This window comes from Vipera berus, assembly GCF_964194415.1.
Source record: "Vipera berus genome assembly, chromosome: 1".
NCBI lineage: Eukaryota > Metazoa > Chordata > Lepidosauria > Squamata > Viperidae > Vipera > Vipera berus.
In genome coordinates this window covers 15,844,914-15,871,595 of record NC_138202.1, presented here as the reverse complement: position 1 = coordinate 15,871,595, position 26,682 = coordinate 15,844,914, and the positions used below count along the sequence as shown (strand labels likewise).

The window sequence follows — 26,682 nt, the reverse complement described above, 5'->3', positions numbered from 1 at the left end:
CTGAATAATCGGGGGTGGGGGGGGAATTGTTCCAGAAGGCAGGTTTCATGACAGATAACACACTTTGTAGATCCTGATGGATAGCATCAAGCTTGCCAGCTCTGCCTGATCTTGCCAGTTAGGCAGAAACCATGGGAGTAGATGGTCTCTCCAACACCCCCACACAGTGTCCTGAAGAGCTTTAAAAGTGATAACCAGACCTTGAACTGTACCCGGAAACCCCCTGATAACCAGTGAAGCAGTGGGGCAACATGGACATGCTGGGGCGTGCCCCTCACTACTGGCACCATTGCATTCTGGATCAGCTATTTAGCTTGTTGAATTACAAATTACTTGCTTATTTTTGCTTGTTTGCTCTCACTGCCTTGTACTTTCTATTGCTGGTATTAGTCTTTAAAACTCGGTGACCTTTGGATTAAAATGAAATTGTAAAGTTGCCCTCGCTGTCTAAATCATGATATCTTTGGATTGAAACATGTATACTTAAGTGCCTCATCCCCAACTCTGTTTGGAGTGCAAAACTATTGTATTGATCAGCTGTATGATTATGGAAGCATTATGAAATTGCTGTTAGCTAGTTAACATGTTCATAAGCTGTATTTTAAAGCACCATTGGTTGTCAGTCTTAAATTGCTACTGTTGGTTACAAGTTGCCCTACAGCAAACACATGGAGGTAAATCTATGTAGGAGGTGAAATTCCCATCTGGGTTTAAATTATGAGTAAGGTGGTAATTGTATGATTATCAGTATATAGGTTTTTAAAGCATACAAGCTACGGTGACTGCTGGTAGCAAAACTGAAGTTCACTGGATTACTTTTGTATATACTGTACTTATATGGCCATGTCAATATAATTAACTATATTAAGCAATCTTATTAGAATAAATTAGTCTGTGCCATAAGTAACAGTTTTGCTGGTGTGCATTTTTGGAAACTTGAGATTGCTCTAGAAATTTTCACCACATAGCTATTAGGAGTTGATGTATACATTTACAGAATGGCTGCACTGGGGAGAGTAATGAAAATAGTGTGCAAGATTAATATCCACGACTCCATTAGACTCCAGGATATCCTATAGCACTGTAATTTAACTTTCTTATGGCAAAATAAAACGAAACTACATGCCGTTTTATTTTATAAAAAGATGCCTGTAAATGCTATGAATAATGAAGCCCTGGGGAACTTTTGGAAATAGTGGTTTTTGAGAGGTGTATTTACTATATTGGTTAACTTGATGTTAACCAGTTTTTGTTAACATCAATTTTGTTAACTTGATGTTCAGGTTTTTAAGTTGAAATAGGCTTTTTAAAAATAAAAAAATAATGGGAGATGTATGCAAATACACTAGTGGGCATCAGATTGTGCATTTATGCTGTAATCTAGTAAACTGCAAGTGTTTAGAGCTGAGATTAATTTATAATATGACCAGGCTTGCTAGAACTTCATAAAAGGGAAAAGGCTATATAGTAGCCTTTTGAATAGAAACAGTGAAGTGACTATACAACTTTCTTTCATCTTGTCTTCAAATTCTAGTCTGTGATAAATGCGCTATTTGTCTTGATTACATCAGAAACTACCTATTCTTGTGTAATATTTTTCTAGCAAATGGAAATGACAGCAAAAAATTCAAAGGTGACAGCAGAAGTGCAGGAGTTCCATCACGAGTAATCCATATCCGTAAATTACCTAGTGACGTTACAGAAGCTGAGGTTATTTCCTTGGGGTTGCCTTTTGGAAAGGTCACAAACTTATTAATGTTAAAAGGAAAAAATCAGGTAAGCCGTTTTCAGATGTCTGGAGTTTTTTGTTTGTTTACAAAATTTAGTTCAGCTATGCCAAAACTTTGGTTCTATTTTGTTATTTAAAGGCTCATCTGCCTATGTGACAATAGAGACAGCTTTTTAAAAATTTGCAGATTGGGGTTAGAAATGCAATATAACTTTTTGTTGTTGTTCCTTATAATCCTTTACCAGGCTTTTATAGAAATGAACACAGAAGAAGCAGCTAATACTATGGTGAGCTACTATACTACAATTGCTCCTGTGCTCCGGAGTCAGCAGATCTACATTCAATTTTCTAATCACAAAGAATTGAAGACAGATAATTCTCCAAACCAGGCAGTGAGTCAAAATTTAAAATATTACAGATTTTATACTTTCAACCATGTTATACCACAATTTGGACTTGTAAGGACAGGGAAACAAATAATTGTCCATAGGACATGTGACCGAGATTGGAGTTAGGCAGTTATAACAGATTTGAAGTAGTAATTAAGTAAAATAATAGTCAAGAAGGATGGTTCGCTGGGTGAATATACTTAACCACTACATTGGATCAGGTCAGAATCTTTAATGGGGATGTGTGTGAAATGGAAAAGTATATTGCGCTGAAAATGAACTATCATGCTTCAGTTTTGAATTGTTTCAGATCAGCCATAGTTTGGCATTGAGTGACTGCTTTGTTCTTCATTTGGGGCAAAACAAAATAAGAATATGAGTGAATAAGGCTTCCAGTGAGGATCACAGTGAACTAGGTGTCTCTAAAGGAGTGGGGACAACCTTGTGGTAGAGAACGACAGCCAGAGGTAAATAAATGCTGAGTCTCCAGACAAAGGAGGAATTGTGAGATCACCCATTTTGCACTCCAGACAGCTGCTTCTCATGAGTTGAGCTGCTAGGAGTTGAGGGATTCCATCTAAGCTCACAGCTGTAATGTAGCCTATATAGACATAAAGATCAGCTGAACCTCATTTCTTAATTGCTTTTGGATCTAATTAATTTATAGCTAAAGAGAGATTTTTCTTGGCAGCAGAATAAGATTCCATTTGGTGAGTTGTCATTTTTTCCTAGATTACAAGGCAAAATAAAAGTGCTAAAGACTTAAGAACTTCTGGCAAAAAGCTTAACAAGGAGTTAAGAAAGTTTGAAACAGATAAAGAGAAGAGTTATTTTGTGAAAGTATTTTTAAATAAATTGGAACTAAATTAGACAAATGAACTGGACCTTCATAGGAATTTGTTTTTGTTTATTAAAGAATGCAGACATTGGTGCTTTTACAAAACAAGCGTAACATAAGCCAGACTGATGTTGACCATAACTATGGGGATGTGGATTGTGATGCTGATTGTAACTATGGGGTACCATTAGAGACTAAAGTATTAAACGCACCGGAAGATAAAAGAGAGAGAAAAAGGAGAGAGGAAGTTTATCTTTTCATTTTCCTTTGTTTGAGACATTTTCATTTTTGGATTATAATACCATAATGGCAGCTACTTGAGAAGAATAGAGAACAAGAAAGGATCATTAGAGCAACCTGCAGAGAGAGTAATCACATCTGATTTGCTTCAGAAAATGAACATTCAGCAGTAGTTTACCTGAGTCACGTGCTACTAAATTGACAGGTTTTGAAAAAAACGGATGAAAGACTTACAAGGATGAAGAGATGAAATGAGTCTAGAAGATGGAAAGCTATAAAACAAGTGTCTGGAGACATAATCACACAAATTAAAGATGAAGTGGAAATTTTGCAGAGTAACACAGAAGTTATAGACAGAGAATTTCAAGGAGAACTACCGTATTTTTCGGACCATAAGACGCACTTCCCCCCCCAAAAAAAGTGGGGAAAACGAGGGTGCGTCTTATGGTCCAAAGGTGATCCGTATGGCCAGCCCCAACCTCCGCAAGTGGAAAGCAAGGGAGATTGCCAGGAGCATGAATCGGCACGTCCTGAGAAACGCCGATCTCACGCTCCTACAATCTCCCTCGGTTTCAGCTTCCCTTGCTACAAGAGAAAGCAGGCTGAAACGGAGCGAGGGAGATTGCCAGGAATGCGAGATCGGCCGAAGGCAGCAGCTCTCCACCCCGTTTGGAGAGAGAGAGGAGAAAGAAAGGGAGGGAAATGGAAAGAGAGAGAGAAAGAGGGAGAAATAGAGGAAAAGAGAAATAGGGAGAGAGAGAAGGATAAAGAAGGAGGGAAACGGGGAGAGAGAAAGGGAAAAATAGAGGGAAAGAGAAAAATAGAGGGAGAGAAGGAGAAAGGAGGGAAATGGAGGGAGAGAGAAATAGGGAGAGGGGGAGAGAGAGAGAAAGGGAGAGAGAGAAATTAAATTAGTAACATGGTTGTTAAGTGAATCTGGTTTCCCCACTAACTTTGCTTGTCAGAAGGTTGCAAAAGGCGATCACATGACACTGGAACAATGTGACCATCATAAATATGAATCTATTGCCAAGCATCCGAATGTAAATCACATGACCCTGGGGGTGCTGCAACGGTCATAAGTGTGAAAAATAGTCATGTCACTTTTTACAGTGCTGTCGTAACTTTGAACAGTCACTAAGTAAATTGTAAGTCGAGGACTACCTGTACTTTATCATTTTTTTTCCTTTTTTGGGGGGGGGGGAGTCAAGTTTTTGACACCTTGCTGGGCGACTGGTGGTACTCGGACATTGCCTTGTCCTAAAAGTGGTACAATGGATGAAAAGGTTGAAAAGCCCTGTTTTAGTATACCGGTACTATTTGGTTCAGAATATTTTTTTTCTTGTTTTCCTGCTCTAAAAACGGTGCATCTTATGGTCAGGTGCGTCTTATGGTCCAAAAAATACGGTAGATAATCTGACTTGTAATTGAGAGAGAAGTTTTCTTTGAGACTTGGAGCTATCCCAGAGGTTTCTGCTGAAGGCATTAGAGAAAAGCTAATTAAAGTCCTGGCAAATTTTGGGGGTGGAGGACACAAACAGAAACTGATAAATGTTTACAGAATAAACTCAAGATTTGCAAGAACACAAAATGCTCCCTAGGAATGTTTTGGCTCATTTTGTCAGGAAGAAGACAAGGTTAAAGTTTTGCAGCATTTCACTACAAGATTAAAGATTGATAATACACATATAATTCTCCTTAAAGAAATGCCTATCATAATTTTACATAAGAGAAAAATGTATTTTTTTTTTAACTGAAAGATTAAAGCAGAAAAGGATTCTATTTTGATGAGACAAACTGGGACACTTGGAAAAAGTCATGGGATTTTGTTTTTATGCATAGCTTCAAGAATATTAGATGCACAAAGATGGAAAGATTCGGTAGTATACCGTAATGGAGGAAACGTTGAAGATAACAGAACTTTCTGAAATGGCCAATTGACTTCTTTATTGAGAGTGAAGATGTTATGTACATTTACAGCTGACTGGAAATCCTTTAGAGACTTTATGTGTGAAACAAAAAAAAGACTGATTTATATTTTTAATAGGAGAAAAAGATGTAACCATAGAGCAAGAAGTAAATGTATAATTGTATTTATAACTGCTAAACATCAGAAGCTACTTCTTAGAATCCTTTATAATAATAATAAGTTGGAAGGGACCTTGGAGGTCATCTAGTCTAGTCCAACCCCCTGCTCAGGCAGGAAACCATATACCATTTCAGACAAGTGGCTGGCCAGTCTCTTCTTAAAAACTTCCAGTGTTGGAGCATTCACCACTTCTGGAGGCAGGTTTATTTTATTTTATTTTTATTTTGTAAGGGCGGCTTACAAGCTTAGCAGTAGCCTTCATTCTATGTATATGCCTGCTTATTAGGGCTTTCACACAGACCCCCAAGCGGCATTATTACAAAGTCAGCTTAATTGTTGTTGTTCCACTGGTTAGTTGTTCTAACTGTCAGGAAGTTTCTCCTTAGTTCTAGGTTGCTTCTCTCCTTGACTAGTTTCCATCTGTTGCTTCTTGTCCTGCCTTCAGGTGCTTTAGAGAATAGCTTGACTCCCTCTTCTTTGTGGCAGCCCCTGAGATATTGGAACACTGCTATCACATCCCCCCTCGTCCTTCTCTTCGTTAAACTACACATACCCAATTCCAGCAACCGTTCCCTATATGTTTTAGCCTCCATCCCCCAATCATCTTTGTTGCTCTTCTCTGTACTCTTTCTAGAGTCTCGACATCTTTTTTACATCATGGTGACCAAAACTCGATGCAGTATTTATTCCTTCTTTGTTTTTTACACTTTTAGCTTTTTCTTTTGTTTTTTTTTCCCTTTTTCATTTTCTTACTCTTAGTTTCTATTTTTATCTTCATAACATTTTTAATTTTATATATGTGTATTGGGATGAAGACGGCAAGATTGTTGCCCATTATTTTCTATATTTCTTGTTCTTTTCTGTATATATTTATTTGTTCGTTCATTCGTTTTGTATAGCTGCCAGTCTCGTTACCAGTATGACATATCCCATTAGCCTGCCCCACCAATTGATGCTGTCACAGATGTTCCGCTATGGCATATTACACCAGCCCATCTATGGGTTGCTGTCTCTGGACAGCGTGTCTCACCAACCTGACTGCCCTCATCTTCTCAGCCCCTTCCTCCCTAGCTTCTCTGAACTACTGTTGCTAATGTCCTTAGACTCCTTCCACTCCTTCTATCCAGAACATTTTGACCTATGCCTGGATGAAAGCACCAGAAATCTGCATGTTTCAGTTCTGACATGGACCACTTAAAATCAGCTGTTCTGTGTACTTAATCCATTGTCAAGATTTTACATCAACAGCTGTGATATAAGAGGTCTGAAAAAAATGTGCATAGTATTTTCCTGACATTAGGAAGTTACGGTCAATATTACTCTTATATTGCAAATCCAAAAATGACAGGCTGGGAGAAGCTTATCTGGGGATACCTAATAAAGCAGCATTTTCCAACCTTTCCGGCTTGGTGGCCTGGGAGGGGGGAAGAGGGGATGGTTTTGTGTGAGGGGCAGGTGTGCACACGCACAAGTGGGGCTGCAAGTGCTGGTGCCTGCTGCATGTGAATAGGCCACGGCCCAGTAGTGGGCTGCAGCCCACGGATCGGGGACACCCTGTAATAAGGTAATCCTTGCTAGAGGCAATAATTTGGATTGGAGTCTTGTTTCAGAGCTACTGTGCTAAATATGTATATGACTGCAGGTAGGTTTAATGGGATTTAGTGGGCTAGACCTATACTACAGCTCTTTTAATTTATTAACCGTGGAAACGTATTGCAGCTAATCATTATTATTGTTAAAGTGAAGCATAGGTAGTCCTTGGTTGACAACTGCTCATTTAGCGACAAGCACCAAACAGATAGTACTTAAACTCGTTGACGGCCCTGAACAAGTAGTACTTTAAACAGCCATTGCACTTACGATGGTTGCAGCATCCTATGACTGTGATTACCATCTTTGACCTTTCCTGCTGACTTCCCACAAGCAAAGTCAATGGGGCAGCTAGCAGGTAAGGTTGTTCCCTCTCCCATAGGTTTGTCTTCCCCGGAGCCACGCTATAAGGAAGTTTCAAGTCCTCACTTAATGACCTGCGATCTTCACTGATGGGAATGGAATTACTGTTGCTAAGTAACACTGTCACATAACATCATGTCTTACAGTCACATTGCTTAGTAATGAAAATCCTGGTCCTAATGAACATGGTTAAGTGAGGACTACCTGTAGCTGTATTATTTATTTATTTATTTATTTTAATTCCATTTATATCCCGCCCTTCTCCGAAGACTCAGGGCGGCTTACAAGCTTAGCAGTAGCCTTCATTCTATGTATATGCCTGCTTATTAGGGCTTTCATACACCCCCCAAGCGGCATTATTACAAAGTCAGCTTAATTGCCCCCAACAATCTGGGTCCTCATTTTACCTACCTTGGAAGGATGGAAGGCTGAGTCAACCTTGAGCCTGGTGGGATGCGAACCTGCACTAATTGCAGGCAGCTGGTGTTACTTGAGGCATTAGCCCACTGCTCCACCAAAGCTCTTATTCCGGTTTCTTTTCTGTTTGCGTGTCTGCGCTCATTGAAAAACCCTTTATCTTATATGAAGAGCAAATAACTCGGCTTCTTATTAATAATTTATCATGCATCATCCTTTCATGAAGGGCAGAATCCCAAGATAACATGCCTCTAGGATTTTTTTTTCTTCGTAAAAGAGCAACTGAATGTCGTATTTGAGAGAGTTTGAAAGAAAATGATCTCTGCTGTTATTGGATAATGGATACATGGTTCCCCCCCCTTTCCTACTTTATTGACACATTAAAATTTGATTCCACAGCGTGCTCAAGCAGCCTTGCAAGCAGTAAATTCTGTCCAATCTGGGAATCTGGCACTGTCTGCTTCTGCTGCAGCTGTGGATGCTGGTATGGCCATGGCTGGTCAGAGCCCAGTCCTGAGGATCATTGTGGAAAACCTCTTCTATCCTGTTACTCTAGATGTCCTCCATCAGGTAAGATGCGACTTCCAGCTTTTCAGTGGCCAGCATGTGGCAGAGAACTAGTTGTGGTAACTTGTGCCACAAGTGGCGTGACTCTGTGGTTTCTTTCATTTAACCTCACTGCTTTTTTTCCTGACATTTGCTTAGGTTAAGAGCATATACAGTATATTCTTATGCAGCATTATTTTTGATTCATCCTTATGAAATAGATTGGATTCTTGGGGTCCAAAAACTGCTTTTGTGTTAGATCTAGATCCTCTAACCTTGCTTTCTCCAACCAAATAATTTGACTGTAGCTTTTATTTTTACCATTTATCATGCTTACTGGGGCTAGTAGGAATTGCACTACAGGCACCTTCAATTTGAGGAACATTATTCTAGTTACCATGTGCAATTAGCTTTTATTCACTGTGGGTGCATTAGGGAAAAATTCCGATATGCCTTTTGGATAAAATCCTTTGGCATGTGCCCATGTAAACAAGAATACCTGTATTCTTGTCAGTTAATAAGGTACATGTTGCTACATATATTAAACATTATTTCACAAGGGCTGTGGAACACTTTGGATTTAATCCCTGGAATAAGTTTTTGAACATAAATGAGCTCAAATGTGGCACCTCTCTGCAATACCTTGAAACTGTTTTTGCTTAGGTCACATTAAAAAAATCTTCAAATTTATTGATGTATCTTTTGTAGATTGAATCCAAAACACTGTGCAGCCATAATGTTTACGTCTTAAAAAAACGTCTCCAGTCTCTCTAAAATATTAGCAGAAAGCAAAGCACGAGGGGGAGGGGGTCATGTTACTTTCTGTAACTGTTTCCAAGCAGACTTTGCTCTGGAAAAAGAGATTAGTTCACTGCATGCAAAATGAAGGAAATGTTGGAGAAGAGACCTACAAGGTTTCTTTTTACTGTACCTCTAGTGCCACCTAGAGTTGCTAAATTCAAGATGGAATTGCAAGAAATGTGATCTGCCCAATTGAGACTGAGCAAAGATGTCTTATGTAAATTTGTCAATAGCTCCTTTATATGTTTGAATCTTTTGGCTTTTTCCTCTGGAAGTGGAAGTTTGTGGTATAATTCTGTTGTGTTAAGTTGGTATCATTCCTCAACCTATTTCTCATTTGCAGAAAAGGCTTGGAAGCAATTACTTTATGCTTTCTTTGTCTTTATGTGAACACAGATTTTCTCCAAATTTGGGACAGTGCTGAAAATAATCACATTTACCAAGAATAACCAGTTTCAAGCACTTCTGCAATATGCAGACCCCGTGAGTGCCCAGCATGCCAAATTGGTGAGTTCTCCTCTTGTTTCTGTTTCCAGTCTATAATGTCTTCAAAATATTATACAAGTATATTACAAGAAGCAGTCTATGCAGCAGAACCAAAATAAAACCATTGTGAATAGTACTACCTGGGATATTTCAGGTGACCTAGAGGAATGTTGTGAATTTCAGAAAAGTAGAGATCATGCAGTTTTTTATGAATTAGGTCTGAGTTTTAAACATAATGAGCTTTAAATTGTTAATTGGGATGGGAATTTTGAAAGTGCTTAAATCTCAAAAATATAATTACTTTGACCAGGTAAGGAATAGTATATATCCCTTAACATTAACCTTATTCCCCTTTTGCTTTACAAATACCTTTAGGAAGAAGAAATCTTGCTAAAACTATATAGCATAGCAGGGAAAGGCATTGGTGGAGAAGCAGAACAAGGAGTGCTACTGATTTCCATCCTCTGAGACATTGCCAGTACTCTTTCCAGAGGAATATAGGATTGTTCTAGATTAGATTTTAGGTACAGCAATGTACATTGCTCAGAGATTTAAATGACTTAATGTCATGTTCATCTGAATGTAACTTTCAAGTTTTTGCAAACAGTTGTATGGACACTCTTTAAGACTCCCTCTCTTAAGATTATTTTCTCAGTTTTATACATTGGATGGATGTGGAGTGTACATTTTTCTGAAGTAACCTGCTTGGTTTAGATGCACTTTGCTTTGGTTTCCTGTAGTCTCTCGATGGGCAGAACATCTACAATGCTTGCTGCACCCTCCGTATTGACTTTTCCAAGCTCACAAGCCTCAATGTAAAATACAACAATGATAAGAGCAGAGACTACACCAGGCCAGACCTGCCTTCTGGAGACAACCAACCCTCCCTTGATCAGACTATGGCCGCTGCTTTTGGTAAGGGATTGAGCAAGAGAATTTTAACTGGGAAATCTGCGGGATAATCTTTATTTCTTCTTAGCAATAATTAACTGACAAATTAGGCAACCCACTTTTGACTTCATTTTTCCTTCCTAACCATCAGATCAGCCTACTTTATACAGTGTTTGTAAAGACAGCACGACAAACACAAAGTGCTAATGTAGCTACAAGCTTCCTTTCCACGTTCTGCTAGCTTGTGGCATTGTTATCCCAAACAAGGAAAAGTAAATTACAACCACTGCAGCCCGCAATGCCCCCCCCCCAATGGCTATGTGTTTGGGTGTTTCCCAACTGGCTTGCATTTATAACAGTTGCAGTATTTTACAGTCAAGTGATTGCAATTTGCGACTTTCTCAACCAGCTTCCAACAGGCAAAGTTGATTGGGGAAGCCAAATTTGCTTAGTGACCATGATGACCACCGTAAAAAAAGGGTCATAAAATTGGGCCGTCACACAATAACTCGCTTAATGACCATTACTTAGCAACCAACATTCCATCCCAGTTGTGGCTGTTAAGTAAAGGACTGCCTGAATATATATATATATATTTTATTTGTTAGTAGGTGAAAATATTAATATCCAAATCCAACGTTTAGATAGTTCGCTCTCTTTTAAGAAAAGCAAACAACAAATGAAATAAAATGTTTAGGTTATATTGTCATTCATAAATAGACTCCCAGAACAGTTAAGTCGTTCATATGTCTTCCACCTTCACATACGTAAGATCCCTTGATGTAAGACAGACATGTCAAACACAAGGCCCGGGGGCCAGATCTGGCCCACGAAGTGGTTTCATGCGGCCCGCGAAGCCATCCTGGAAACAGTGAGGGAACGGCCCCCACTGCCTTGGCCCTGGCCCAGAGACCCTCCTTCTGCCAGAGACCCTCAGATCTGTCCCACTCCTGCCCAGGCCCCCATAGGCACCCTTCATGCGAACGATGTAGAGCTGGCCACGCCCACCCCGTAGGCCATACACACTTTAGCCACCCCCACCCCGTAGGCCACACCCACCCAGGCCACACCCACCCGGCCCCCTGAGGGCAACCGCAATGCTGATGCGGCCCTCAATGAAATTGAGTTTGACACCCCTGATAAGAGGTGTATCAAGAGCCATGTGTTGAGTAATGTTCTAGAGACACCTGAGGCTCTATTGATTAGGAAAGGAAAGACCTTGGGGAATTTCCTTCATTTCCTGTGAGACAACTGATTATGAAGAGTAAAAAGTCATGTGGCACATTTATGAAGCCTTTACTGGAAATACTTGGCAGAGTGAACTCTGTTTCACGGTAATTTACTTTGCAGATTTAAAATGCCAGAAGATGTTCTAGCATTCTATCCTTTTCTTTAAAAAAAATAGAGATTTCTCATTTTCTTTCCTTTACATTATTGTCTCCTGAAGCAAACTTATTTCATCTACCTGTTTATAACAGAGCTTTCCAGGGCATTACCCACAGACCATCTCGCATTTCTACTTGTACAAATACCTGTAATTAAGCTTTGACAGTTCGTAGCAATTGTTATCAGAATGCTCAATCCAAAAGAAAACTATGAGCAGTTTGAACAATTAAAACAGTTAAATTAGTTCACTTGGCTCTAAGAAAATTTGTAATTCTTAAGGCAATGCACAGAAGGAACCACCCTACCAATTAACAAATATTGGAAAGCAGATGGCAATACCAGTTTATCAAACTTTGTCTTCCTACACCTCCCTGTGAAGGGACAAGTCTGAAATATTGATCCAAATGAGGATAGCAATAGTAAATATATACCGTTTCATAGTCATTTACAGCCCTCTCTAAGCATATTGCCCCCAGTAATCTCTGTCCTTGTTTTACCAACCTTGGAAGACTGAGTCAGTGAGGATTGAACTCCTGGCAGTGTGTGAATTAGCCGACAGTACTGCATTCAAACCTCTGTGCCTCCACGGCTCCTCGGATGTTAGTTAAGGGGAGTGAGACTTGTATGCTTTTCAAAATAGGGGTTGCCCTGATATGCACAGGGTGTGTGTGTGTGTGTGTGAGAGAGAGAGATAAACAGTGAGATACCTTGGTTAAAAACGTGCCCTGCTACGGATAGCTGGAGCTTCTCATGTCTAATGAACTAACCAATCTTTTCTATTCTGTAGGCGCTCCAGGGATCATTTCAGCCTCTCCTTATACAGGAGCTGGCTTCCCTCCTGCTTTTGCAATTCCTCAAGCTGCAGGTACTGTTTCTTTAAACATTGCTCACGCTTTTGTTGTACAGTTGCCCTTCTTCCTCCCTCTTATTTTGGACTCCTAAATGTTAGCAGGTGATTGGGAATAGTAATTTGTACCATTTGAGAAAGCTATGACCACAGGCTCATAAGGTTCATATATTCTGTGAGGATCTTTGTCATCAAGGAAATTGTACTGACATGTCCTTAGTTTCGGTAATGGTTTTCAATGTGCCCAGAGTCCTCTTACTCACCTGCAGTGGCTTGGATCGTAATGAAAATGCTCATTAAATATCATTAGTTTCAACATTTGCTTGGAACATTTCGTCCCACTGAGATGAAAACATTCCGGTTGATTTATAGTATGGATGCCATAAAGGCAATAAATTAAAAAGAATTTGTCTAGATAGCTAGGCTGTGGCAACACCTCAGTCTATCTGAAGAAAATATGTTTTATTTTGATGAAATCACCTGGGCATCTTGACTTTATAGTTGATAGGGAGAGGCTGAATTTGGTGCTTTGTGTAGAAATTCTAATAATTCTTATGTCTCAAGTGTAAAATTCCTATTAATAAATTTGGACGGATTTTTTTTATTATTAAATCTTGCTGGATATAGTGCTTAAAAGGGAAATGTTTGATAGTTCTTGCAAGATATATATATACTTTTTCCTCCCTTTGGTCCTATATAAAATAAGGCAGAACTATTCACGTTCCCACAGGATAATCCCTGTTCTGAGGGACAAAGGAGGTAAATGTCTTCTATGTGCCCTTCAGGATTTTGTACCTTTGATACAATAGAATAAGCTCATGTTTAGATGCTTGTGACAGAATGATGTCATTTGTCAGTGACTGGAATGTATATAGTTACGGTTTTAGTATCTGCATGATATAAAAGAATGAGGCACTTCCAGCATGCCTTGGTGAAAAAAAAATGTACAAATGCACTGCTTTGTGTGTCATCTCCCTCCCTGCTTACCCCACCCCACCCCCGGTGATTTTGCTTAAATAAGCCTATGAAATTTTGCAGAACTTGTTTAAAAGCAGATGCCTGATTTCGCACATCACCCAAGGAGAGCCAAATGCAGCCCCCACAAGGCTATTCCCTCTGTCGGAAGCTGAGAGCAAAGTCCTGAGCAATGCCAGAACGGGAGATGCTTCAGCCCATTAACGTTCAAGCGTATCTGGTTTCTGGGTCCTTGAATGAGAGAAAACGTATACACTAAAGTGCTTCCTTTAAGAAATATGTTGGTCACGAGGTCCCTTATTTCCACTGCAAGTCATAGCAGGGAACGTGCTGTGGACTTCTCTACTGGTTAATACTTTTTAATTTTTTCAGGCCTCTCAGTTCCAAATGTACATGGAGCACTTGCTCCTTTGGCTATCCCATCAGCCGCAGCGGCCGCAGCTGCCGCAGGACGGATTGCTATTCCTGGCCTTACCGGGGCAGGGAACTCCGTTCTGTTGGTTAGCAATTTGAACCCAGAGGTTAGTGGAAGCCTTGTAATCTTTTCTATCCAACTTATCTCATTTTTTTTATTTTTGCTACCTTCCAATTTCTGATCTTGCTTCTCTCTGAACTATTTCTCCCCCCCACCCCAAAAAAAATCTTGTGCTGAAGCTTCAATGCTGAATTTTTTTTCCTCCCTGAAATGGAGTGTCTAAAATCAAAAACTCCAGCAGCTGATTCAAAAAGCAAATAAAGGGTGTGGACTACTATACCTTGCCCTGAGCCATCGTGGCAATTGTATGTCTTAGAAGTTGTCCAGAATAGCTGTAGGCACACTCATCTGCGTTTGGATATTTGATGGGCTATGGGTGGAAGGCTTATTAACGTCGCTCCTTCCTGGATGTGAACCAAAGTGTTTGCTGGCCTGCTCTCATTCCCCAAAGCGAAATTTTAAGACCACTTCATTGCAAAATTTCCCATCCTACTTTTTACCCTATTGGTTTTGTCTCTACTTGGGTCTTCCTCACCACAGCAGAAATCCTGTAGTCCTCCCCCTGGCATGTTGTAACTTTCAGAACCCTGCAGTTGGAGTGACAGTGTTCATTCTGTCCTCTTTATGGGTGCCTTGATCTTTGCCTCCCCTGCCAGCTTAGCTTCGTTTTATCTTTTGCCAAGTACGTATTTTCTTTGACATGCATTGATACATTTTCCTTTATCAGAATTCTTTTAGAGTTGTGTGCCTTATTCTGTTCTTTAACTTCTTAAGTAATTTTATATTTTCAGTTCTAATTTAACTTTCTCCCCTTTTTGATTGAAACATTTGGCTGCCTTAAAATGGACCTTGAAGGCATGTTAAACAATCTTCTGCACAAAGGATGTAATTCAGTAGATCCACTTGGACTTTGAAGTGGGTTACTGAAGAAGTAGAAATTACATTCAGTTTTGACTCTGCAGTGAGCTTATTGCTTGAACCCTGGTGCTTAAAACTATGCTTAAAAGTTAAATTTCTGCTTACATTACCTATGTAAGAAGCTCTACTGCAGAGGGATGGATGAAAGAATGATCAGTTTGAAAATTGATAGGAAATTAACCATTTGTAATCCATTTTGTCGTTTTTACCTATCCAGCTACAACTATTCTTTTCAGGACATGAGGTTTTGCCAGCAATACTCATCTCATTCCAGGACCTTCTGTAGACCCATGAATTACTAGAATTCTGACAGCAGAACTTTCCTTTTCACTAGGGAAAATTTGGCATGGGTGATCAGTTATAGAGCAGATCCCCTAACTTGAGATCCTAAGGGGATAATTGGATAATTGCAGTAGTAAAGGGAGGATGCAGTATAAAATGTCTCAATTCTCCCTGAGCATTCTCTTATTCCCTTAGTCTCTTTCCAAGTAAAAATTAAGCATTAGATTAATGGCTACAGAGTTTCCTAAAGTGAGTGAGCAGTTAATGAAGTTAAGCAAAGAGTACACAACTGTAGCTTCAGGCATACTATTGTTCAATTCTTTTTCATGTTCAGTAATATAATAGGAAATTCCTAACAAATGTATTATGCTTATTATTATTTAGCTTAAGTTGGGCAGAGGAAGCATATTCTATCCTATATTATCCTAGCAATCATATCTGAACATTTTGTAATGAAAAATACCTTTTGTAGAGATCAGAAAATGAATTGGCAAATTCTTTAAGATTGAAAAGGGGTAGTTGAAACAGGTGCTTCTGAAAATAGAGGGAAATTAAATGTCTGGAGCTGAATTCTAAAGAGCGGAATACTGGATGAGCGTACCAAAAATACAAGCTAATGTGAAATTGGTTGGATCTCTTTTTGCATCTTAAATTTATCACTTCTGACCTCAAATCTGCATGAAAAATATTTTGTAGCACTTTTTAGTTAGTATATCTTTGAGAAATGTTGCAACCAAATTTCTGAGGCTATTTTTACTCCGTAGATATGCCTAAGTGAGTATTGCTGAGCAACTGATTTCATGCCTCTTTTATGTGTTTATTTTACTCATTCATCCAGCTTCTCTTTTGGGCTAGAAGCTATGATATCTCTAGTGAAGCTGAACTAACAACTTCAACTTTTTATTTTTCATTGCTTGTGTAATCAGTGTTATAGAAACTTAATCTGTGCATACAGTTGAGAGGCAGTATTCTCCAGAGGGACTCTTACTCACCATCTCCTCCTTTTCCCTTCACCAGCATTGGAAAACTATAAGAGACAGGAGACTGGCAAACAATTGTGGCTGAGATGTAGACTAGCATGAATTCTCAGACTCTTGTCGGGTTTCGTATTGATTACTTTTGATTCATAAATGTTGCCTGCAGGTAGAGTGGTACCAAAGTGTGCCAGTCAGTTGGTATATGGACTATTTGAGGTGATCAAGACTGTATCTCATTTGCAGTGTGCACAATGCTGGTTCACACTTTGGGCTTTAGGAAGACCACTCAAGGGACCTTTGTGCCATCCATTTACTTTATTGTGTAGGGTGTCTATTCTTGAGACACTTTCTCAGGTAGAAGAATCTACAAGGAGAAATTGGTCTAGATCTAGTTCGGCAGCAATGTTGTCATAGCTGGAGCTTGACCCCTAAATAGGTGGTGGGGAAAGAAGAATCCAGCCCTTGCCCAGATTAAAGCTGGATTTTCCTTCAATTTGGTATAAATTTGATGCCAGATTAGTGTGAATTGAAAGCCAGATTGTTTTCACTTTTCAGCAGATGGTAACTACCTTAAGAAAAAGCTATAGAACAATGTCAGTTCCTACCAGATTATGGAGAGAAATGTGAAGTGCAGCTTAAAACTTTTGACATCAAAGAGAACCTTTTCACCTGTTGCTTGAAAACCTCTTCGGGGTTGTTGAAAGGTAGAACTAAGTAAACGTTTCTTTTTTAGAAGGCTGATGGGAGTCCTTGGCAGGCTTTTCTTTGGAGCTTTAAATGGGCCTCTGTTTCTTGGCACTGTCATGCCCAGGATGTGAACCTTGCCATCATGCCCTTTAGTCACTCTGTTGTAATACTGCCTCTCCTTCTTAGTTATATCTTACTTAAGTAAAGTGCTCTTCTTTATTGTTGTGTTCCACTAGGTTAAAAAAAAACCCTATTAACTAGTTTTTTTTTCTGTTGAAAGTGTTGTATGTTTTAGAAATCTATAAATCTTGACTTATGGAACACGACATATTTCTTTTATGTATTTACTGACCTGTTTTTTGCTACTTTTTCTTTTCTCTCCACCCCATCCCTCAATATTTTTTTTTCCTCCCCTTCTCCCTGATCCGGAATTTCTTTGCCAACTGACTGCACGGTACTTCTGCTTCCTGTTGTTGCTTGAAACAAATATATATACATATATATAAAAATGCCCCCCTCAAAACAAAAAAAAAAACCTTCCTGCTCTTCGGAAACCAACTTGCCCTTCAATATTAACCATCTTGAAAACTTCATCATCCATCAACCAATTTCGCCATTTCCTGCGGGGACTCTACCTTTCCTTCGTTGTCGACGATTTGCGCAACCTTCACTCTCCCCTCCGATTCCTTACCTCTTCCCTGTCCCTCCGCTGCCTTGCTCTGCTGTTCTCTAAAGAGAGTTACACCCCAATGCCTCTTTATTCTTTTCGGTATGTTATCATTCACACTTTTTTTATTACCTTTTTCATTTTGAGGTTTTACTTTGGGGAAAAGCAAGTGTGGTTGAGGGAGGGTTTGTCATTGGTTGAATTCTTAAGTTACGAAATTTGTGCTGTTTTAGTTTCATTTTATCTGTTGTGCATGGTTTTGATTGCTTTGCATGTCTGTTGGGCAGATCAGAAACAGATAGCATGTGAAATGGTTCACTTCAACTCTGCTGGCAGCAGTTGGCATTTCATTGGGTGCTCCCCAGTATGCCAATAAATACTCCAAAGAATTGCACCAATTTTCTGTTGCTGATCAGATTTATCCTCAGCAGAATAAAGCATCTTTTAAGTGGAGTGAAAAACAGTGTGGGGTTTGAATGGGTCTTGGATGAATTTGGGATAAGTAACATTTCTTTTTGAATACCTGCTTTTTTTCTTTGCTGATTTCGCTAAGGGGTATATGGTGATGTACAAAGAGTGAAGATTTTGTTCAATAAAAAGGAGAATGCCTTGGTTCAAATGGCAGATGGCAATCAAGCTCAGCTGGGTAAGTACAGATTTCTTTATTTATTTTTTTGTGTAGTGAATAAAGTAGATCTGTTGTTTTTTGCTGAAATTCTCACTTGATCGAAAGCAGCTCAGATTATCATGTTTTATAATAAATAGAAGTCCTTGTTTCTTCAGCTAAATGTTTTGTTTCCTTAATCACCATACGTCTCTGCAAGCTATTTCAGAAGTAAAGTGCTGTTTTGTTCATACTTTTCCCAGAGAGGATACAATTATACATATTTTTCTTTAATGCATTATGCATTTGATTAGTGGGTTGTTGTTTTTTTCTTAGTTGACCCAAAAATTCTGAAGTCTTATGTTTTGACACGTATATTTTTTTTGAGGTTGAAATAGTCATGCATATTTAAGGAGGAGCAGGTATTTAGGACCAAAGTGGGAAAGTGCCTTGGATCTCGCGTTCCCATCTCCCCGCACTGTTTGTCAGGTGCATCTGTACAAAGTCATGCCTTTTCTTTGTCTTGCAAAGTAGTTATGGTTCCCAGTGGCAGCAAGGCTTTGACTGAGCTGGGTCCAAAGGGTGTGTCTTACTTTGGACCTACATCCCTTTAACTTCTTCTAAACATTAGCGATTACACCTCAGAGACGAAATGCAGTAATAGCACAGAAAATTAATTTCTATTAAATCTAATGTACTGACATTGACTGGCAACAGTCTTGCATATAAATCATATAAAAGGCACAAAATAATCCTGAAAGGTTTCCCTTTTGAAAGTTTTCAGGGCTATTTTGTGCCTTTTATATGATTAAACCTTGTGGCAATACATAGCTGTAACATGCATTTTTCCTTCTTAAGAATTGCAGAGCATTATGAAAGCCGTTACCCGTCCAGAAATTAGTTTTGTTAACATATATCAGCGTTCCCCAACCTTTCCAGGTTGGGAGGGGGGGGAGGGAGATAGGAAATGGTTTTGTGTGAGGGGCAGGCACACACACACACAGTTTCATTTGTGTGAGTGCTCACTGCTTGCACAGGTGGGAGTACACATGCATATGCACTCACCCATGGCTGGTGCGGCCCTGTTGTGGGCCGCAGCTCATAGGTTGGGGACTCCTGACATACATTTTTAAACCCACATCTATCAGTTGAGTGATGGAAATGTAGGAACTGATTCTCTGCATTCTAGCATGAACAGGTTTTTGAGCTAGGAATATCATTCTATTTATTATTCCACCCCAAGAATCAGGTTAACACTGCAAATAACAACATAAGAAGAATGTCATCCTTTTAGCCTAGAGCCCATACCAATTTGTCCTCTTTATCTTGATGGCAGAAAAATAGACTTAGCTCTGAATTTAACAATGAGCCTTATTGTTTATCCATGGGAGAATGCCACTTAGAATGTTTTCATTACCTAAAGCATTTTTATTCTTCTCTTCTTAAACTATAGGTTCTGAGGATGGCTTAATCATTCTTAAGCTCACTGTCTAAATAAATATTAAAAAAAGATTTTTGAAGAGAAAAAAAGTGCAGCTTGTTCCATTGTCTTGATCTGAGGGGGCAGAAGGGCCACAATTTATATGGTAAAGGCAGCAGAAAAGGAAGATGGCATTCCTTATTGCTGTTTTTTAAATAATTTCTTTCCTTAAGGGACATTTATAGTGGATATAAGTAATCCTTGACTTATGACCATAATTGGGATCAAAATTTCTGTTACTAACTGTGATGATTGCTAAGTGAGTCACGTACAGTTTCATGACCTTTTTGGCACAGTTGTTAAGTGAATCACTGCAGTTTTTAAGTGAATTGTGCAGTTATTAAGCAAATCTGTCTTCCCCTATTGGCTTTGCTTATCAGAAGCTGAGTGGGAAGGTCACAAATGGCAATCACATCCTCCCAGGACACTGAGCTGACATCAATACATGCTGGTTGCCAAGCGCTGAATGTTCATGTGACCAGGGATGCTGTAAAAATCATAATCATCATTGTAATTTTGGACGTTCAGTGAATGGTTGTAAGGCAAAGACAACTTGTATTTTCTCATTAAAGCCATTCCTCAAGTTTTGTATGTATGTATATATGTATGACTCGGGAACGCTTTGGCATTTGGCATGAGAATAGCACAGCTAAGGGATTTTGGCATTGTAAAATTAAGTGCTGTGCAGTATTGAAAGTGGAACTTTTGCACCTGGTGGTGGAGAGGTTTGTACAAGCCCGGTAAACAGTGGATTTGAGTATGCGCCGGAAGGCAGACTTTTATAGGTTTTTCTCCTCTTTCTTAATTTTTGGCAGCCATGAGCCACCTTAATGGTCAAAAGCTGCATGGGAAGCCCATCCGCATCGCTCTGTCAAAACACCAGACAGTGCAGCTGCCCCGTGAAGGACAGGAAGACCAAGGGCTGACCAAGGATTATGGCAACTCCCCTCTTCATCGCTTTAAGAAGCCGGGTTCCAAGAACTTTCAAAACATCTTTCCCCCTTCTGCCACTCTTCACCTCTCCAATATTCCGTAAGTAGTCTACTTGTTCAAGGAGAGCAGTCCTAAGGTAACAGTAGTTTGGCTAATTTGCTTGTTTGTTTTCAGGTCTAAGAGCAACTCATACCAGCAATACTCAAGAGTTATATGTCATGACGCCATATAATATGTTTTAAGTATATCAACTTGGTACATGAATCTGTATCAGCAGAGAAGATCCTACATGTTCTCCATTTATCCAGCCGCTTCCTTGTCTACCCTCCCATTGACCTCAGATATAGAGTCTCCGATGAGATTTTGTGCCCAGACAGCAGGGTGGTTGAGCAGCTCAGCTCAGATCCTGTTTTGGGGGCAAGAGCAACAACTTCAGATGCAATGTATAAGAAATAGTTCAGTTCCCTAGCATGAATGATCTAATCTTTCTTTGATAAGTTTGCTGTTTAGGAAGAAAATGTCAGCTTCAGAGACAAGGAGAGAAGAAAGGGGCAATGTCAACCGTCCTGGTTGAGAAAAGAAACTCCTGGGACATTATTTTATCAAGAGTATAACTTTACTGATAGATTCATATAGGCACAGAAGAAGCAAAGCTGAGGTTTTCACACGAAAAATAACATAGTTAATTTCCCCTTTTCCCCATTTGGGCCACCCATTGTCCACCAATCCTGACACATTCTCTTTATTTTTGGAAAGCAGTCTGCACCTGCGGAAGGTTCCCACTGCACAGCCCAGCTCTCAATACATTCCAAGCATTCTCTCTCTCTCTCCCCCCCCCCTTTCCCTTCATTTCTTTTGTCAAATTGTGGGTTACGCTAGGAGTCAGCCTTGACAGGCAATCTGTCTTCGTATATTCTAGCTTTGCCCAGTACTGGTGCGTAGCCTTCACACAGATTATGTGAGGGAAATGAGATTCCTCAATTAAAACAGGCTCTTAAATTTAATTTTAAGCAGATGCAAGAAAGATACAAGTAGCTCTGCTTTTTTGTTTTGTTTTGGGTACCCTTATGCAATATGTGAGCTTCTTGTGCACCTCAAATGCAATGTGACTTTAAATTCAGGATGGCTCAGAAATTCATGGCCTCCACGGTGCCTGTTTGCTTGTCCCGCTTGAAAGGGGCTCAAACCATCCAGGTGATCACACTCTGGAATTGCCTTGGAGCAGATGGCATGTGATCAGAAAGTGGAAGAGAGCATTGTTTACTCCTTTGTAACTTGTAAGTTGTAACTTGTAAATTGTAAATTGCCTTGATTGTATGTTGCTTGTCGATATCATTGGTCTATATTAATTAATTAGAATTAGATGTCTTTTTCTGTTAATGATTGAGATTCTATAAGTCATAGAATTGTGATAAGAAAATAAATGATGTTGGGATGATATTGGTTGATATTTACAGAAATGAAGCAAGGATTCCACGTTTTTGTTTTGGGGGGTGGGATGTGAAATCCCAGTCTCCATTGTTCAATTTGTGCCCAATTGTTTCTCTTCCTCCAGGCCTTCAATAATAGAAGATGACCTCAAGCTGCTCTTCTCAAGCAATGGTGGGATAGTGAAAGGCTTCAAATTCTTCCAGTAAGTGGTCTTAATTTTCCTGGAAAAGAGAGGAGGGCAATCAGTTGTTTCTTGAACGCTTTTCTGCCTCATGCTTGAGGAATCCTTGTTCCTCTGAAGGTTTCTGTTTGCTACGTGTGAACGTGTAGCTTTCTATGGGTAATATATGGAGCAGGGTTTCTTAAACTGAGGGTGCTTTGGCTATATCCTTTGAGTTATTGCTCATTTGTGAGTTGAGGATACAGTTTGGGATTGCTGCCGCCAAAATGTTTGCCAAACAAGTGTCCTTTCCCCCCCCCAACCACCTTTTATTTGGGGGGGGGGGTCGGGATAATATTCAAGGCTGGGAAAGAGGGTAATTAGGTCAAACAATTCAAAAATGACTGGTTCTATATAAAATAGTACAGGTAGTCTTCAATTTACGACTGTTTAACATTGGTTCAAAGATAAAATAGCTTTGGGAAAAATGACTCGTGACCTGTACTCACACTTACAGCCATTGTACCTCCCCTATGGTCATGTGATTGTAATTTGGGCACTTGGCAGCTGGCTCACATTTATAACCAGTTGCAGCATCCTGCAGTCACGTAATTACAATTTGCTGCAATTTGGCAAATTTTCAATAAAGAATAAAAGCCCATTGGGGAAGCAGTACTTGCTCAATGACCGCAGTGATTTCCTTAAATAACGGCTGTAAAAATTGTCATAAAATCAGATCTGACTTGACTTACGACCACAATGATTTAGGACAAGAAATTCCAGTCCCAATTATGGTGATAGGTCAGGGTTATCTGTATAGCTGTTGGATTTTGTATCTGGCTTTTAGCATTTCTCTAAAGTCTTTGAAAATAAGGGTTAGCTTATTTTTTCATAAGAAATTCTCCATGAAGTCACCTAACATCGGAATATAAGGGATTCTATCCATGATAGTTGGCTGATGCTAGATTCTTGTATTTGAAATGAACTTAATTTTGTCTAGGACACATTTGCTTGTTCATCTTTCTCTCTGACCGAAGTTGTTTTTGGCAGGAGAGACCGCAAGATGGCCCTCATTCAGATGGGATCCGTGGAAGAAGCCATTCAGTCACTCATCGACCTCCATAACCATGACCTTGGTGAGAACCACCACTTGCGTGTGTCCTTTTCAAAATCCACAATTTAAGTGCTTTGGAAAAGCATGCAGCAAAGATGGACCTGACTGAAAAACAAATCACCACTCTTCTTAATAGGCTCAGCCTTGCATATATTTTTTTTCAATGGCTGGACCACCAGCAAGGGGTGGGACAACTTCCATCATTCCAGAAACAAAAAGAAGCCACTTTATAAGAGAGAGAGAGAATGCAACTGAAGTGACCTTAAAACAGATTTTATTTTTTTAAGGAAGAAAACAGTTCACTGTTTTTTTAAAAAACAAACAAACAATGAGTAAATCTTAATTCACATTGCTATAATCTTTCTTGCAGAGAATGAGATAACAATCTTTGACCAGGGGGGAAAAAATCACAAGCTTAAAACGTTTACATTCTTTGTTGGAAGCCTCTCTGGGAGTCTTTTACCTTTTCTCCCACACTTAAACAAAACAGTCCCCCCTCCCCTTCCCCAAACAGCTTATCAACGCCACAGTAATGCCTTTTATCCATGAGCTCTGGAAGAGACCCCCAAACTGTGCAGTTAGCGTTAGCATCTTTTTTTTATAATTCCCCAAACACGGTGGCCTTGGGAAGGGGAAGGGGCGCAGGGAGCAGAAACATTGCCCTTTTCCCTCAGCCTTTCGTTGATTTATCCTCTGGTGCCTTAGAGATTTTCTTTACCTGAAGTAGAAGGAACAGTAGATACTGGGGAAAATGGAAGGTTACTACTGTCTTCCACAGAGGAGGAGACATGACAGATACCTTTCTCAGTTGAGCAACCTAGACATTTCTGCCTAAAATGTCTTAATTTCCAGGTGTGTTAATTTCCATGCCCACAATGTTTCTCACCGTGAAGGCTGATAAATAAATAAAAAAAATCCTTCATTAATAGTCTATTGAAGCTCAGATTGATGGGATGGAGGAAGACGGAAGTTTCCTTTCCCTGCTCGTCAACATTTCCTTCTCTGCAATAAGTTTCATCGGGTTCTGCTTGATACAAGTAGTCCCCGACTTCAGAAACTGAAATCCCAGAACAAAACTCTTCAGAGTATCAAACTCCATGAACTTGAGTTTGAGATTAATATATTTTGGGCTCTTACTTAAAGGATTAAGATGCCGTTAAACTCCATTCCTAGATTCACGCCTTACAACAAGACCTCTTGTAATAGTAGTAGCTTCAACTTCTTGTTTTAATCCCTTTTATTATTATTTTTTTTACATACAATCTGTTTTTGCCTAGCAATACTTTCCAGTTGACCAAATATTCTAATGAATTCATATATAAAAAGGCAATAGTATATTTTCTTTTATAGATAAGATGGTATGAATATATCTGACTTGCTTTTCTATTACCCTTGTATCCTGTACTCTTGTATTTTTGTTTGTAAAATGGAAAACTAGTGCAGGAATTTAGTTTATCAAGGTGATTTTATGGCTGAAAATTAATGTTATACTTTGAACAATATTTAAAGTAGTGACCGTCACTTGTTTTGAAAACGGAGATCCACATTTAAAGGGTCATCTTAGTTTAATAACTATGCTTTTATTTAAAGAATATAAACTTAACATCTTTTTCTGAGTAGCACCTAAAATGCCATCCTTCGTGGCCTCCAACTTTTCCATGCTGATCTACCTTCTTTGTATTCCAGTGTTGCCTTACATTGTGCTCCAACTCATGTAAGATTTTTTAAAGATAACCAGAATCTTATACTTAATATCAGGGTTACTTACTCAAAAATTGTGGACCAAAGTTATTTTTTTCAATGTATGTGATGTCTCTCAAGTCACTGTGTTCCTTGCTGTTTCACATGAGCTGTTGATATGCTTTTGTTACTGATTTTGGGAAAGTCTTAACTTTTTTTAAAAAAAAATCCTCCCCAATATTATGGGGAACCAATCTATGCTGGAGGAATGTATGATATTTTGAGTGAGGTTCTGCTTGGATTGCCAGCATATAATACAAATTTGAGCTATTTTAACAACTGTCCTCTTTTTGGCCAAACTACCATTTCAGAAAGTTAAAATAACAGTGTCTGCTAAACAATTCCCTTATTAGAGTTTCTCATTACAAATATTGACTCACACAGTCAGAGGGTGCTAACTTTGGGGTGAAGGGTAGCATGGCAGAACCTGGAAGGGTATCACCACTTGCATAGGGCAGCTCCATTCCAGACCTCTGCAGTCACAGATAAGAGATAGCCAGAGGCTGGCTCAGAGCAAGTAGTTTGCCACTGAGATGTCTTTATGCAGTGCTGTTGGAGAAAATGATGTCCGTGTAAAAAGTCTCTTGCCCTGTAATTGAGTGTGTTCTTGGCCAACTTGACCCAATTAAGCCATAGTTTCTAGTGAGATGTTGGGAACGGAGAGTAAAAGCCTCTGTTTTGCCTTACTTACTCTACAGTACTGGGCTAGCAGGCAAGATTGGCAGTGGCCATTCTTGGAGGATGGGCAAGAGGCCCTTGGCAGGCAGTGGAGGAATAGAGTCCTCCTTAGGTGCCTGGCTCTGTTCTAAAGGCCCAGAACCAGGATGAGGGGCGCCAGAAGGCTTGGAGGAGTAGAAAATAATTTCCCAGTATCTGCAAGCTCACAGCAAGTGCTTGATATTCACCAGAACAATATTAAAGTTAAAGGGACAAGTGCTAAAGATCCTTTGGGATTTAGGCCTTCACAATCATTCAGCCACCAGTGGCACCCAGAAGTAACACTACATCCTAGCAGAACCTTGGTTAGAATTGTCTGAAGTTTCACTTTCTAAGTGTTCCATAAGCCTCTCTTGTCCTCGGAACACAGCCTACTTGCTGACCTCTTTGGTAACTTGAATCAGTCAGCAAGACATTTAAGATTTTTCTTTGTGTGTCCGGGTGTGCTTTTCCAAGAAGCACACAAATCTTATTTGCAGTTAATTGGGAAGAGGGGCTTCATCTTTTTTTCCCCGATCCTGTGTTTTGTTTTGTTTTGTTTGCATGTAAATGTGAGTAATAAGAAAAAAAGGTGTAAATATTTATAATTTTTTATACCTGTTGTAAGACATGAGGGGATGGCAGAACTCGAGTTTTTACAGCAAAACAAATGTATATTTTGATAACCAACTATTAAAGGTTCAGTATTGGGGTTGGGATGGGAGGGCTACCAAACACCACAAATTTGATTGCCTGGCTTAAAAAAATGTAATGCAAAAAAAAATTGAAATTAAAAGTATTTTATAACAAAACGATCTCTTTTTCTGTAGTGCTTAGATTTTTGCTTGTTTGGATTGTAGAAAGCAGTCAATGGCCTATCTGTACTACTTTTTACTTTTGGCTTTCAATAAATGTCTTCTGTATTCTTTGC

At 39.4% G+C, this 26,682-nt stretch overlaps 1 protein-coding gene across 2 annotated transcripts in view; it reads left to right on the top strand.

The window, feature by feature from the left end:
* PTBP1 (polypyrimidine tract binding protein 1) overlaps nt 1–26,682 on the top strand; it is a 46,082-nt gene extending 19,400 nt beyond the window's left edge. For both annotated transcript variants that reach the window (XM_081322607.1, XM_081322608.1), the window contains 12 exons: nt 1,604–1,776; nt 1,975–2,121; nt 8,055–8,225; nt 9,399–9,509; nt 10,229–10,403; nt 12,553–12,630; nt 13,960–14,108; nt 17,662–17,695; nt 18,147–18,239; nt 20,493–20,709; nt 22,166–22,243; nt 23,252–26,682. In XM_081322607.1, coding sequence (XP_081178733.1) covers nt 1,604–1,776; nt 1,975–2,121; nt 8,055–8,225; nt 9,399–9,509; nt 10,229–10,403; nt 12,553–12,630; nt 13,960–14,108; nt 17,662–17,695; nt 18,147–18,239; nt 20,493–20,709; nt 22,166–22,243; nt 23,252–23,384 — 1,559 coding nt within the window. In that variant the 3' untranslated portion in view covers nt 23,385–26,682. The remainder of the gene's footprint in view (nt 1–1,603; nt 1,777–1,974; nt 2,122–8,054; nt 8,226–9,398; nt 9,510–10,228; nt 10,404–12,552; nt 12,631–13,959; nt 14,109–17,661; nt 17,696–18,146; nt 18,240–20,492; nt 20,710–22,165; nt 22,244–23,251) is intronic.